Genomic DNA, 14,197 nt, shown 5'->3' with positions numbered 1-14,197 from the left:
ACATTTATTATTCGCATTGCAAAACTGTGGAATACTTTGCTTGAGTCTGTATTTCTTGACAGGTACAACGTCGGTGTCTTCAAATCCAGAGTAAACAGGTTTCTTGTAGGCAAGCGTGCTACATCCTAGCATAACGCTGGCATATATGAGATAAATAAATGTATCCTATTTCCATCATCTCTTCCTACCATCGTCTTGTTATGAAACCATAAAAACCTCTTGTATATTTATTCATGCTAATTAAAATATTTTCAATATTACTAATAGACTAGAATTATTTATTTTTTTTTACCTATTTGATATATCGTTCAACTTTATTCATTAAATTTAAGTGGCACGTTGATCTTGTGGCTAGCTTGTACAAGTGGAAATCATTAAACCCCGGCTTTGAATCCCGAACCGATAAATATCAAGAAACTCTCAGTAACTGTATGGAACTAGAAAGTCAGTAAAGTTACATTACAGCGCTACGGAATGCTCCTAAGGTATCCTGCGCCTTATCTGCCATCGACCATATCATATTGCAATCAAATTGTACCACAAAATTGTACATGAGTTTATGCAATACGCATGCTCTACGATATTATATCAATATGTTAGCTAGTGGCCGAAATTTGGCAAGGAATACTACCTTATTCATCTAATTAAAGCTTTTGTGTGAACCTAACCGATTAATATTACAGTAATGTAATCTGTACAATGCAATCAGAGAATATTAATTAAGCCTAATTAATGTTTGATATACAATGTTTTTATTAATAATAACATTGCTACTGTTTATTTCAATATAATAATAATAATAATACCCTGGGACATTATTCACACACGGCCATCTGATCCAAAATTAAGCAGAGCTTGTACTGTGGAAACCAGACAACTGATATACTACATAAACTATTTCCTATTGTAAATACATACTTAAATTTAGTTCATATTAATCGTATTGTATTATAATTTTCAACTTGTAATGTTTTGAATTTAAATTTTACTATGTATAATATTAGCTGTTACTTAGTTATATAAGATGGTAGCTGCAGTTTCATATATTTGAGGGAACTCGTGATATGTATTCTTTGTTTGCGATTAAAAAAATGACTAATATTTCTTATGATGCCAAAATCTATGGGTGGTGATGACCACTTGCCATTAGCATTTGTTAGTCTGCCTACCTAATACACTAAAAAGGTCATTACAATATCGTTTTAAAGCACTGCTAGATGAGCAGAATATACTACTATCTGTAATCCGTAACAGCCTGTGAATGTCCCACTGCTGGGCTAAAGGCCTCCTCTCCTCTTTTGAGGAGAAGGTTTGGAGCTTATTCCACCACGCTGCTCCAATGCGGGTTGGTAGAATTCACATGTGGCAGAATTTCAGTGAAATTAGACACATGCAGGTTTCCTCACGATGTTTTCCTTCACCGTAAAGCACGAGATGAATTATAATCACAAATTAAGCACATGAAAATTCAGTGGTGCTTGCCCGGGTTTGAACCCACGATCATCGGTTAAGATTCACGCGTTCTTACCACAGGGCCATCTCGGCTTCCACAGGGCCATCTCGGCTATCTATCTATAATGGCTATCTGTAATGCCAATGTGTATTTGTATGGATTCGTAGATGCGTTTTACACCAAAGTTTCTCTCAATCAGCTCATATGTTACGGAAAATTAAGATAATATGGTTCTATTATATTCTACTGAAAACCTCTAAAATAATAAATTTAAGCCAATAAAAAATCCATTGTACTAAATATGAATCATCTTAAACGATCTTAATTATATTAAATAGATTTCTCATCCCATTTTAATAATATAACATCTATAATAATTCCGTAATCGAAATTAGAGTATGATCGGTCAACCTCAAGACAACCGGTCGCTGGTCAATAACCAAGCCACCAACTCGAAAACATTTATTAAAACTAAAAGGTTTTAAGACGAATCTCTAAATCATTCAGATACCTATGTTACTGGAAGCTCTTATTACCTTTATCTCATAAGAAATTCAATCGTCATTACGATGTAATGCTATGCTATTTGTAACACACATTGAATTTTTCTTAACACATAAAACAATGTAAATTAGTTTTTATTAATTCAGAACTTTGGATATAAACCAGCGCTCGAGAGTTGTGACACTTACATTTGTTGAACTTCGTAAATCTATGACGTTCATTTGAGTCTCGTATGGTCCCTCTGCGATTACGTCATATGCTATGTTATGTTGAAATAGTTATCAACCTGTATTGGTATACAATTAGTGAGTTCATAGATGATGCAAACCTTGGGAATTGATCACTTCCACTATATACTTGACTATTTAATTATCACATTGAAAATCACCATTACAAAATTTTACAAAAAAAAATGCTTTGCTTTTGCTGGTTCTTCTCAAGTCCGGGTATTCTCTTTTCCGAACCGGTGGTATTATTTTAATGTTAAATTAATGAATTTTGAACTGATAATGTAAAGCTTTTAAACATTGAAGCATTCAATTTATCATATTATACAATTTTAAAACTTCATTTTGCGAGATGGAAGTCTTTAAAGGTTGAATTTGAATATAACTTTGTCATATGAAAATTGAAGTATTATGTTAAAAAGTTAATACTTTAACTAATTCTAATTCAATACAAGATTATTTAGGTGATAAAACATAAAATACTGTTGAGGTAGGTAAGTTGTAATTGTTGAGTAATTTATTAATTTTCATGTAATGTATATAAATTTGTAATATATTAAAACTGTTCTTATTAATAAATAATCCTATTTTAGTTTTGATATTAGATTATATTTTTTGTGTGTTTGAAGCCTATTCAGAAATTACTGAGGAAGTGCATCACAGTAATAACAAGTTAATACGATATTCAATGTAAAAAGTGCATTACAATCACCAAGTGTACATGCGGCTGGCAGCGAAGCGTAAATGCCATGAGCACCCATCGTAACAGCGTGATATGTGCGATTTTTTTTACTTCAATTTATGCCTTATTAAAACAATTTATACGATTTTGTTCTCGGATCGCACGGACGATTTACTTCGGTCACGGACTATGGGGAGCCTGTTTACTGTTTTCGTTTCATCGTCCGTTATTTTGAATTTTTCAAACGCAGAGCGGCGGTTATTGCGGATATATGTAAACTAACGTGTGCTGTTTTGTATTTATGTTTATTTTAAAGTTTACGTTATGTTTATACTGTACGGTATATAAAGCATAATATTATATAACATATATAAAACGAATCATTGTATTGCATTCGTTGGGTAATATAACGGTGTTTAAAATAAAAAAATGCGGAATAAGATATACATATACTTTTATTCTTAAAGTGTGTCAAAAATTACAAATATAAGGACACCATTTCTCGCAACTTAATGTTAAGGTCAAATTACGTAACGGCCGCCGTAGACGGCTTGGCGGCGCGCGCGCAGGTCATCGACCGGGGCCCGCGCGGGCGCGCCTCTAACTTTGAATTGTGGAATTTGCACATACCACTGCCTACTTGCTTAATCTATCCTTCTCACACATCTATGCAACATTTATGTTTACTAATATACGTTTAACTTTAGATATACGAGTATCATTTGAAATTGAATTTTAATACGGTGAAATAGAGTTTAAAATCGATTGCAAGATGTTTCTGATGCTGTGATACATCTTATAATATGCGTTTTTATAGTATTATCGCTATAGCAAAATTACTCATGCTAATGCATAAGTGAATACGTTATACTAAGCGATATATTATTAATATTCACATTACAAACGTATTTATACTATTGAAATAGACAATAATTGAAATGTAAATCTTAATTTTTTAATTCAAATATAAATCAAGTATTATCTTATATAATAAGTATGTATATAATTTCACTGAGACCGTGAGATGTGAAACAATAATCTCGCAAACGAAACTGTTGATAAGACGAGCGAATCAACTCCGAACACGTGTCAGTTTACCGCACCCTTTAATTACCTTACCTTGTACATTGATGGCAAGAATTAATTAGCACTATCGAAAACAGACGCCTCGCTCGAATCGTTGACACCCAACACTTATGCATGAAACACTCTAATCATCGGGACTTTACAAGTATTGCATTAATATTGATATGTATATTTGTTTAATGTTTACGATACGGATGTCTTGATGCGTATTAGACTGAACTATCTTGAAATATAGTATCGATCCGCTCCGACTTCGCACAGGCAAAGTTATAGTTTTCGTCTCCCTTTTTTATTATATCGATTTAAACAAACGGGAAAACTTTGATATTTTTCAAATAATCGCTACGTCTAATTCAGTTGGTATTAATACATTCTTAATAATAATTTAATTTAATAAACATCGAACAACGAATGTTATGTCCGGCGTTATTTTATTAATTTACAAAACATAATACCGTGAAGTAGATATTAAACTTGGAACAAAAATCTCCGTGATGTGAAAGTTACATGATAATTTTATTAGCGGTTTATGGCGTGAATCAGGAAAAACAAACAAATAACTGTTCACGTGCAATCTTAGTAGTTTAGCTGATTCGGTTTCGGCTTTGTTTTTATAAATATACATATAAAATATACGATTAAACATTAACATACCGCATACAAGAAAATCTTGCAAGCCCTTTTGATTTGGCATTTTATGATCATGCGCCACCAACCTTGGGATCTAAGGTGCTATGTCCCTTGTACCTGTAGTTCTCCTTCAAACGGAAACACAACAATAGTAAATTTTTGTTTGGTGGTAGGAAGTAAATGAGTGGGTGGTACCTATTGAGACAGGCTTAAACAAAGCCCTATAAAAAAAAAAACTATCAAGACGTTCAATAGTTACTCTTTTTCATCAATCATTTACAGTTGATAGTATATGTATATAAAGTAAAAAATCAATGAATACTATTTTAACGTTTTTATTATCAATATCATACCTGTATGTAATAGGATAATATGTCCTACATTAATGTGCTTATTGAAATGTAATAACAATTCTTACAATATGTACCAAATATATAACAGTTATATATATTGTGAATCAGGGGCTAATGTTATTAATGTTTAATCATCAAACATCTTCAGCCAGACAACATGATTTTAAAGCAGTTTATTTGTACAACAAAATAAATAAAATAAAAAATATACAATAACAAACTGAACTGCTGTTGCTATAATATCTTGTGAAACAAAATACACACACACACACACACGAACACACACACATACACACACACGGACACACACGCAAACACACAAACACATACACACCCCACACAAATCTTCTGACACTCCCTTCTAGTATACAGTAAGAAATATTTATTTATTATTTATTTTTTATTTACATAGAACGATATGTCACTAAAATATGAGAGAGGACACTGATTTCTGTAATAGCCTTTGAGCCTAGCTCAGAAATCAGGGACCTCATTATGATTTGTTACTTTTTATGTGAATAAAGATTATTATTATTATATGGTATTTGGTCTGTGTTATTATTTAAACTATTTGCCATATATAGGCTCCATGCATACATTAAAACGGAATTAGAATTTGAACTGTATGTAAAATATTGTTGGAATAAAATCTCGTGAGAGTTTTTGAGTTTTTATCGATCGAAAATATTTTATAAAATTTCTCGCTGTTCGTCTGTTATGTTATCTGTATGTCACACGAACGTCGAGAAATATTTAATAATTTTATTATTTGTTTAAATTTATCTTGGTATTTCCAAGTAACCTCTTTAACAAAACCTTTGTAACCTTGATCATTAGATATAACATTTACATTGGTCTGGCTGGATACAAACCTTGCGTCCAACAATAGGTTGGCTTCGAATATTACTCGCAGCCCGGAGTCTAGAAGTTGACTGTAACTCCTGTGCCTCATAAAGCACGATTTTTTTTTGTTGGTTTTAAACTCTTTCCGATAGTGTTGGATTTGTTGTCGGCCAGTTTTCTTTGTTCGGTATATTAATGAAAATTTCTTTAAAAAATAGCTGTTATTGATTCGATTTGTATCCCAACGGCCGACCAGGTATTGTGTATGTAACATAATATGAATAATGCGCATATTCCTTGCACCATTTTATTTCCATATTCTTTAGTAGACTAGAAATCTAAAGTTCGAAAAGCCTTATTGTGATTTGAGTTAACCATACTATAACATTTATGACGCCTTAATATATATATATATATATATATATATATATATATATATATATATATATAATACATATATGTCACATAACTACAATATTATATATATATATATATAATATTGTAGTTATATGACATATATGTATGCACAAACATGATTGCAGTTGCAGCATTTAGTCAATATTTTAACGTTAAAAAAATTCGTATACCTTACTTATATTATAAATGCAGAAGTGAATTTGTTTGTTTGTTACGCTTTTATTTCCTAACTACTCAAACGGTTTTTATGAAATTTTGTATACACCTTGTCGAGTGTACAGAAAAAGATAGTCACCCTTATAACACTTACACTTTCTACACACGCGAGCGAAAACGCTGGCAGAAACTAGTTCTAGAGTTTAATATGAAAAACACACCCCACACACCCACACACACTTGCGAAGTATTTATTACGTACCATGTAAATATAAACGCATACACAGCCAGAGATAGAGAAATCACACACACATTGATTAATGTTTACACAGTGAATGCTACCCGAGCTACGTATTCATATAAAAAAAATTAACTATCATTTTATTAATATCACTGAAATAAAAACGGTTCAGTGATTCTTGAAAACCCTTTTTATTTTTACATTCTGATAAAATATTTAATCAATTCAATGTAAATGTATTATAAAAAACAATATATAATGTGGTTAGTTACATGTATACGTTTGCATCGATGGAAAATTGTTATAGTTCTACTGATTAATTAAAAAATTGCTTCTATTTGTTCAATTACAAATAGCTTATGTATTGGGATTGGGATGCCTCTTGTAAATATTTTCGATGGTTATTTAATTTAATACCAACGCAGCGTTAGCGCTGTAGTGCTTTATTCGAAACAAAGATAAAATATAGAAATAGTACTTGCAAATATCCAATGTTACATAAAATGTTATGTTATTACGTAAGCCGAGATTTCTCAGTAGATAGAACAAGTTGAATCATAACCAATTATATATTTATTTATATACAAACATTAAGTTCAGATCCGGCAAGCACCCCAGAGTTTTCAGGTGTTTTTTTTTTATTTATATGGAGGCGTTCGGAGGTAAAAGAAATATTAAGCGTACATTACCAATGCACCACAATCTTGGAAACTAAGATGTTATAACCTTCTTGCTTGTTGGGCTGGCCTTTAAATAGGAACTCAACAGTACTAAATGTTGCGGTTTGGCAGTAGAATATTTGATGAGTGGTACCCAACCAGACGTGTACATAGTTCTACCACCGATTAAATTATCCTACATAAATTATTGTACGTCCGAATTTGCCACATGTGTTACCGTGTGTAATGTTTGTTGCGTTAGCGTGATGGAATCAGTTCTTAGATTGTTCAAAAGGAGAAGAGGCATTTTCCCTGTAACATGACTTTATCGGGCTATTGTATGTTATAGTTAAAAATAAAATAAAATTTCTTGGCGGTTGTTGTTGTTGAGGAAGGCGCAACAAATCTTTCTATCTACCTCTTCTATTTGTAACACGTTTTATTTGTAACACGTTCATAATAATTGTTATTTGGAAGCGTCAATAACGCAATGGTATACAGGCCGCCTGGCTGTGTAAAAGTCGCAGATTCGATCCTGACCTTTTTGTCTATTGTTGTCCCCACTCCTAACACATGTACGCTTAACATCATTAATATTAATATTAGTACCTAATTTCTTATAACGAGCAATCCTATTATCCTGAAAAAAAAGGTTTACTTTGGACCGTAGCGCATATTAAACTAAGAATAAAATATTAGACATTCGTTTTTATTTGAAAACGCACATTTTTTTATTTATTTACAAAGACGAATCGCGTTAACGGCAGTAAGATAATAAAATATTAACTCATAAGGTGAAAATAAAAATTTTTGAATGTGAAATGCCTGTCTTAAAGTTAATTCAATACTCTCCTCGCAGTCCCTTTGATTTACGTTTGCAAAATTTTATAATATTATCCGTACACGAAGACTACAGTGTTGCCAATTATTTATACATTTTATATTTCATCTGTTGTCTAACATTTGATCTATTCTTAGTTTACATGTTTGTAACAAGATTTCGTAATCTGAGTCTTTTCAACAAAACGTTCTTATATGATGAAACATACGGACTTATATTGCAAACAGTATCGCATTAATATTTGAATAGAACTAATGAAAAAAAATAATTTAATCGAATATTTTATTATATTTTTCCGATTGTGTAGTAGGTAGGGCTATGTGCAAGTCAGTGTAGTACCTATACCGGGTATGCATAACTTTTTCTACTGATGAACGGCAATTCTTAGTAGCTCTGTGTTCTATTTAATAGGTTGCTTAGAATAATTAAAGGCACTTTCTTAATTTATTTATATCAAAAATCAACACCATATAAAATACAATAATAAAACCGTACCGTACCCGTAACAGCCTGTGAATGTCCCACTGCTGGGCTAAAGGCCTCCTCTCCTCTTTTTGAGGAGAAGGTTTGGAGCTTATTCCACCACGCTGCTCCAATGCGGGTTGGTGGAATACACATGTGACAGAATTTCAGTGAAATTAGATACATGCAGGTTTCCTCACGATGTTTTCCTTCACCGTAAAGCACGAGATGAATTATAATCACAAATTAAGCACATGAAAATTCAGTGGTGCTTGCCCGGGTTTGAACCCACGATCATCGGTTAAGATTCACGCGTTCTTACCACTGGGCCATCTCGGCTTCATCATCATAATAAAACAATTTTATTAATATTCGATAAATAGTATATTTAACTTATGAAGTATAAAATACTTGATAGACAAATTTATTGCTCCATTCCAACTTAACATCTCAGAATTCATCTTATTGACGTTACAAGGAGTGGCTTATAGTTTCGTATTTCAAAGCATATAAATATATTTATTATATTTATTTATAAAAATAATCTGAATTATACATTATACTTATACTTCAAACATATTCGTGTTATATTTAGAGCTATAAATAAAAAATATTCGATAATAATTAAATTAAATTGTTCAACAAATCTATAATAAGGTTTTGTATGTTATGATCTTAAGTACCGCAAATAAAATAGAAATAAAAGAACATATATCATTCATTATTTCGCTTAAGTTGTAGTGAGACGAAAAACTGTACCTTGTGTTTTTACTGTAAAAGTAAATAGTGCACGACGGTAAAAGGCGCTTAATGCCCCTAAGCGTATACAATGAGCTTATGCCGGATGCCTCTTGTCATGTCCTCTAACGAGTCCGATTTTCAGGATCAATACAATTTTATGCCCGCGATAAGGCCCTTAAAATAAACCTTTGCTGACTTCTCGTAATGATACATAAAAAATTTATATCATTAATTTATTATTCGTATTTTTTTGCGTTTCGACTTAAGTACTATTGTCGTAACTAATCTGTTTTATTGACAATGTTACAGTGATACATTTTTAAGTTATTGGTGTACTTTTAAAGTTTTTAATACGTATTCTTAATCCTACTTTTCTAATAAAAGTTCAGTAGTTGTAAGTTGTTTATATTGTTAATAACAAAATAAAATTAAGAAACGTTCATTCAAATAATTATTGAAATTCATCTCTCATGAAAAGTTATGGTTGTCACCGACGGCTCGGAGATCGGTGTTACGGCCGCGGTCATGCACCGACGGCGTTGCAGAGTAGCAAAGCCCGAGGCACGAGGTGCGAGATGCAGAGCGGTCGGAGGCTGAGCGAGCGCGGCGCAAGCGCCCAGGTGAGTCAGGTAGGCCCGCCCCTACGCCCTCCGCGCGCCTCGCGCACCTGCCTCGCCGCTCAGTCCACCGCCACACGCCGGCCTGGCGACTTGTGCTCCGTGCACGCCGCCACTTTCTCCACACTCTCGCGAGCCCTGCGCGTTGTTTCTCGCTTCTCCCGATCGCTCAGTTTCCCGCTCCCGACTGCGATCCGGCCCTTTCCGTATCCGATTCGACTTGCCGCGAAACTTTGTACGAGTTCCCGCGCTGTTCGTATTGTAGAATTTGTCCTTTCGGGCATTCGAGGAACCGGTCAAATACGGTATTGAGGAGTCGGCGGCGCGTGTAGCCGTCGAAAGCTCGGGGGTCGGCCGTGGATGCGGTCGTGAGAGACGTTGGAGAGGCCTCGAGGAGGCCGTCGGCACGCTGTTCCCGCCGCAGCTTGGGTGCGTGTCCTACGCGACGCCGTGCGCCTGCTGCCCGCCGCTGATCCTGCAGCACCCGCTTCCACTGCCACTACCTCTCCCATTACCCCTTGCTTTTCCGCTCCAAACCCTTGACCCCCAAGTCGGTAAACACCAACGTCTGCTGCTCTCTAACATGGTAAGTCAGTTCAATGTTTCCCGCCCATCGGCACGCACTCGACCGATAAGTTTCCGCGTGTAGAGAGCACGACGCTTGCAAAGTTATGAACGTGCGAATCTGATAACAACTCTTGCGGTTCCGCGACTAATTTATCGCGATGTTATCAATGTTTTCATAAGGAGGTTGCTGTTCTATTGTCACAACTCTCGTAGAATACTCTCGTAGACTGAATAAACTTAGCTAAGTTACTATTGGTAGAAAATACGCTAGTAGGATTTGATAAGTCGCCAGAATTATTAGTGGTAACTTTAAGCTTCGTACGTATGAGTTGAGATTATTGCCGATTGAGTCACGTCCACAACTTTGAGTATCCCACAGGACTATCAGAATTAATAACAAAGTTTTCAATCTGAAACTTTAAGGACATAAATCTATTACGTTTTTAAAGTCGATCAAAACATTTTCATTTAATATAATTACCATTATTGTGGAACGATAATTAAAGAATAAATTAAATAAATCGACGAATATTTTTAATAACAAGACAAATAATGAATCATACGCATTCATCTTGATGCATCGTATTACTCATTGAAACCCTTGCTTCTTTAGGAATATCGTCAATATAAACTTCTTAAAACAATTTCAAATGCGATCGGAGAAGTTAAAGAAGCGTTGATCGAACACAGCGGTCGGCGTCGATAACTAAATCAACTTTTGTTTATAATTCAAAAGAGATTCTTATCTTATTTCCAATGTGCCAGCGACTGGTCGCACCCCAGCCATGAAAATAAACGGTGATGATAGAACTTTGACTCAAAATGGAAGTCGCATCAAACTTTTCTCATTAAGACCTTCCGTCAAAGGTAGTGTGTTTACGTTATTTTAATACCTACTTATTACATACAAATCTTATTTACTTTTTTGAACTCGGCACCCGATGTTATTTTAGTAAGCAATGTCTTTCTTAAGAATTCACTCTTGGTACAATTAACAAAATTAAATATGACTAAATATTTTATCTTCTACGTATAACCAAACTGATTGAAACTTTTGCGAAATAAATTTACCCCTTTCATAAATTACGTAATTAAAATTCAAACACTTAATGTGAAATACAAAAGATGATTTGAATCATGAAAGGGAATCGAACGTTTCTATCAAATTAATATTCATTTGTATAAAATCATTAGTATCGATATCACATACATTCAAATTATTAAAATACGCGACAATATAACGGTCGCTACACACCGTAGACACATTACTATGCAAAACTTTTCTTACAACTCATAACCTGCTTTATAACGGCAATCACGAGGAACACTGCGGCGTGTAAACAATTAATGAGCTTTCTATTTACTTTAAACTAAATTTGTATTAAAAAAATGTTATGTAACATAATCTTGATTGCGTAATATTTATAAAAACTGACACATAAAATGTTTTAAATGTATAACACAATGTGGGTGGTAGGGCCTAGTATAGATGTGTGAGTGCATCATTTATTCTGCGGCCAAACCGTTCTGGTTAAAAGGGTGAGTGCCTTCATGTTATTATAGACACAAGGGACCTACCTTAGATACCATAGTTGACGGCTCATTGATAAAGTCTATAGACGCTAGTGGCCACTTACAACCTGGTGGTCCATTTTCCAGTCTACATATGTACAATAAATAAAAAAAAAACACTTCACAAAAGATAAATACCGAATATTAAATATTAAGTTGAATCAATAAATAAATTGTTTTAAATCTAAACCACTTTATTTAACGTTGTAGTATTACACTAATTTTTAGTCAAAGCGCAACCACCACCGGTTCGGAAATGAAAATACCCGGTCCTGAGAAGATCTGGCGAATTAAATTCAGCGGTATTTTTTTATATTTTGATTGTTTACAAATTTATGAAGACCTGGCCTGGAGACGATCATCTTAGTTACAAGTTAACCTATAGACTCACTGATCGTAAACTATGACACACATCTTTTTAGTTTTCTGAAATAAATCCTGGACGTAATGTTTCATTGAAGCTTGAAATGTTTATACCGATTTTTTCGTATCATTTTTTTTTCTAATAGAAATCATTGCATGTAGCGTGGCTGACGCCCGTCGTTATATCAGTTTCACCGCAATTTCGCTCGAAAGCCACGACTCGACGCGACCGCGCGAAACGGTATTCGCAACACAAATATGCGCTTAATTGCATTCAGAAATCTAACAAGTGTATTAATTTTATTCCATCAATCAATTACGTTATAAAAACAGATATTGCACCGAGTTTATCAAATAATTAGATCCATAGTGTTTTAACGCAACAGAAATTAATCATGTTGTAAATGACTGATTTGAATTCATTTCGACGAAAGTCATAAACTTCGGATGAAATAGACGCTGTCTATAACAAATCGGCGACGCGTATCACAACAGTTTTATAAATTCGTAGAATGATACGCCGCAAGAATGTTCGAACTAAACACAAATATCGTCATGAAATTGTTATATACATGTCATTAAGTGCGATCTGATCATCATCTCATCGCGAACTCCGAGAGGCCCCGTTGCGTCACTCATCAGACTTATTCAATTTCAAATACAAGCGATGGCGTTTTTGAGCCAACAGTGACAGTTCAAAATTTAAAATAAATAACACGATTTATTTTTAATTTAATAATTCTGATAAATGGAAATATATTATGAGTGCTTTGTTATTCTTTATTGAAATATAAACAAATAGGAAAAGTGATTGTTATTAAATGTTCCGAATTTATCTTTATTTATCGAGTGGTTCCCAATAAGTATCGAAAAGTCATCGGTTCCACTCATCATGGCCTTAAAATCACATCACAGACTTCGTAGTAAAATAAAAAATATACATTAATCCTATATATTTCACATAAAAATTATTTTATTGTATATATATTAAATACTAACTAAAGCAAAGCAAATATTGTAATTGCATTTTAATTTTGTAAACAATAACGGATATTGATTTGATTAATAGCAATGTGCTAACACACAATATTATACTAATAAAAATATACATATTAGAATTAAGCATTTACAGTAAATACTTTATTTACATAAAGTACTATAATAAGTACTATATTTTATTTTAAAACGATACACATTTTTTATCGTGAATCTTAATTTTAAAAATAAAACTATATTTTTTTTATTAATACATAAATAAAACTATTATTAATACTCAAGTGCAATAATAATCATTTTAAACGATTAATTATACGAGCTATGTCATAATGATTATAATACAGACACCAAAACCAATATCTCGAAAAATATGACAAATTTAGTTATCAGTTGAAGCTTCCTCTGTCTCACTTCCCGATATGTTCAATAATGATATATATATATATATATATATGTATGTGTAATGATTATGCAATGGCATAATTTCATATAACGCTAACTTCTACACTTTAGGCCAGTAATTAATAATAAAAGGTCATCGTGCTGGCTTACGAACCGGAACGCCCATAGACTAACGTGTTGCGAGTAAAAAACTGACTTACTATTGGTTGAAATAAAACAATATTATATTATTGCCTCGTTCATACGCACCTGCGTTTTTTGTTAAACCTATCTATTGATCGGGTCGACTCTTCATTGTCAAATAAAACCTTGAATGAATATTTAAATGAAGATAGATCATAAGCGAAGAAATTTGTTATCTTTTAAATCGTTTGATAATAACTTT

General features: G+C 33.2%; 1 protein-coding gene across 10 annotated transcripts in view; it reads left to right on the top strand.

Moving 5' to 3' along the window:
* The window catches only part of LOC126768786 (polypyrimidine tract-binding protein 1), a 462,213-nt gene that overhangs the window by 253,000 nt on the left and 195,016 nt on the right, over positions 1-14,197 (top strand). For 2 of the 10 annotated variants that reach the window (XM_050487108.1, XM_050487106.1), the window contains exon 1: positions 10,158-10,498. The exons of the other annotated variants lie outside the window; for them this stretch is intronic. In XM_050487108.1, the coding sequence (XP_050343065.1) occupies positions 10,496-10,498 (3 nt within the window). In that variant the 5' untranslated portion in view covers positions 10,158-10,495. Of the gene's footprint in view, positions 1-10,157; positions 10,499-14,197 lie in introns of those variants that run through there. 10 annotated transcript variants of the gene reach the window in all.

This window comes from Nymphalis io, chromosome 5 (assembly GCF_905147045.1).
Source record: "Nymphalis io chromosome 5, ilAglIoxx1.1, whole genome shotgun sequence".
Taxonomy (NCBI): Eukaryota; Metazoa; Arthropoda; class Insecta; order Lepidoptera; family Nymphalidae; genus Nymphalis; species Nymphalis io.
Note: the sequence above shows the minus strand (reverse complement) of the source record. Positions and strands in the feature narration are given on the sequence as shown.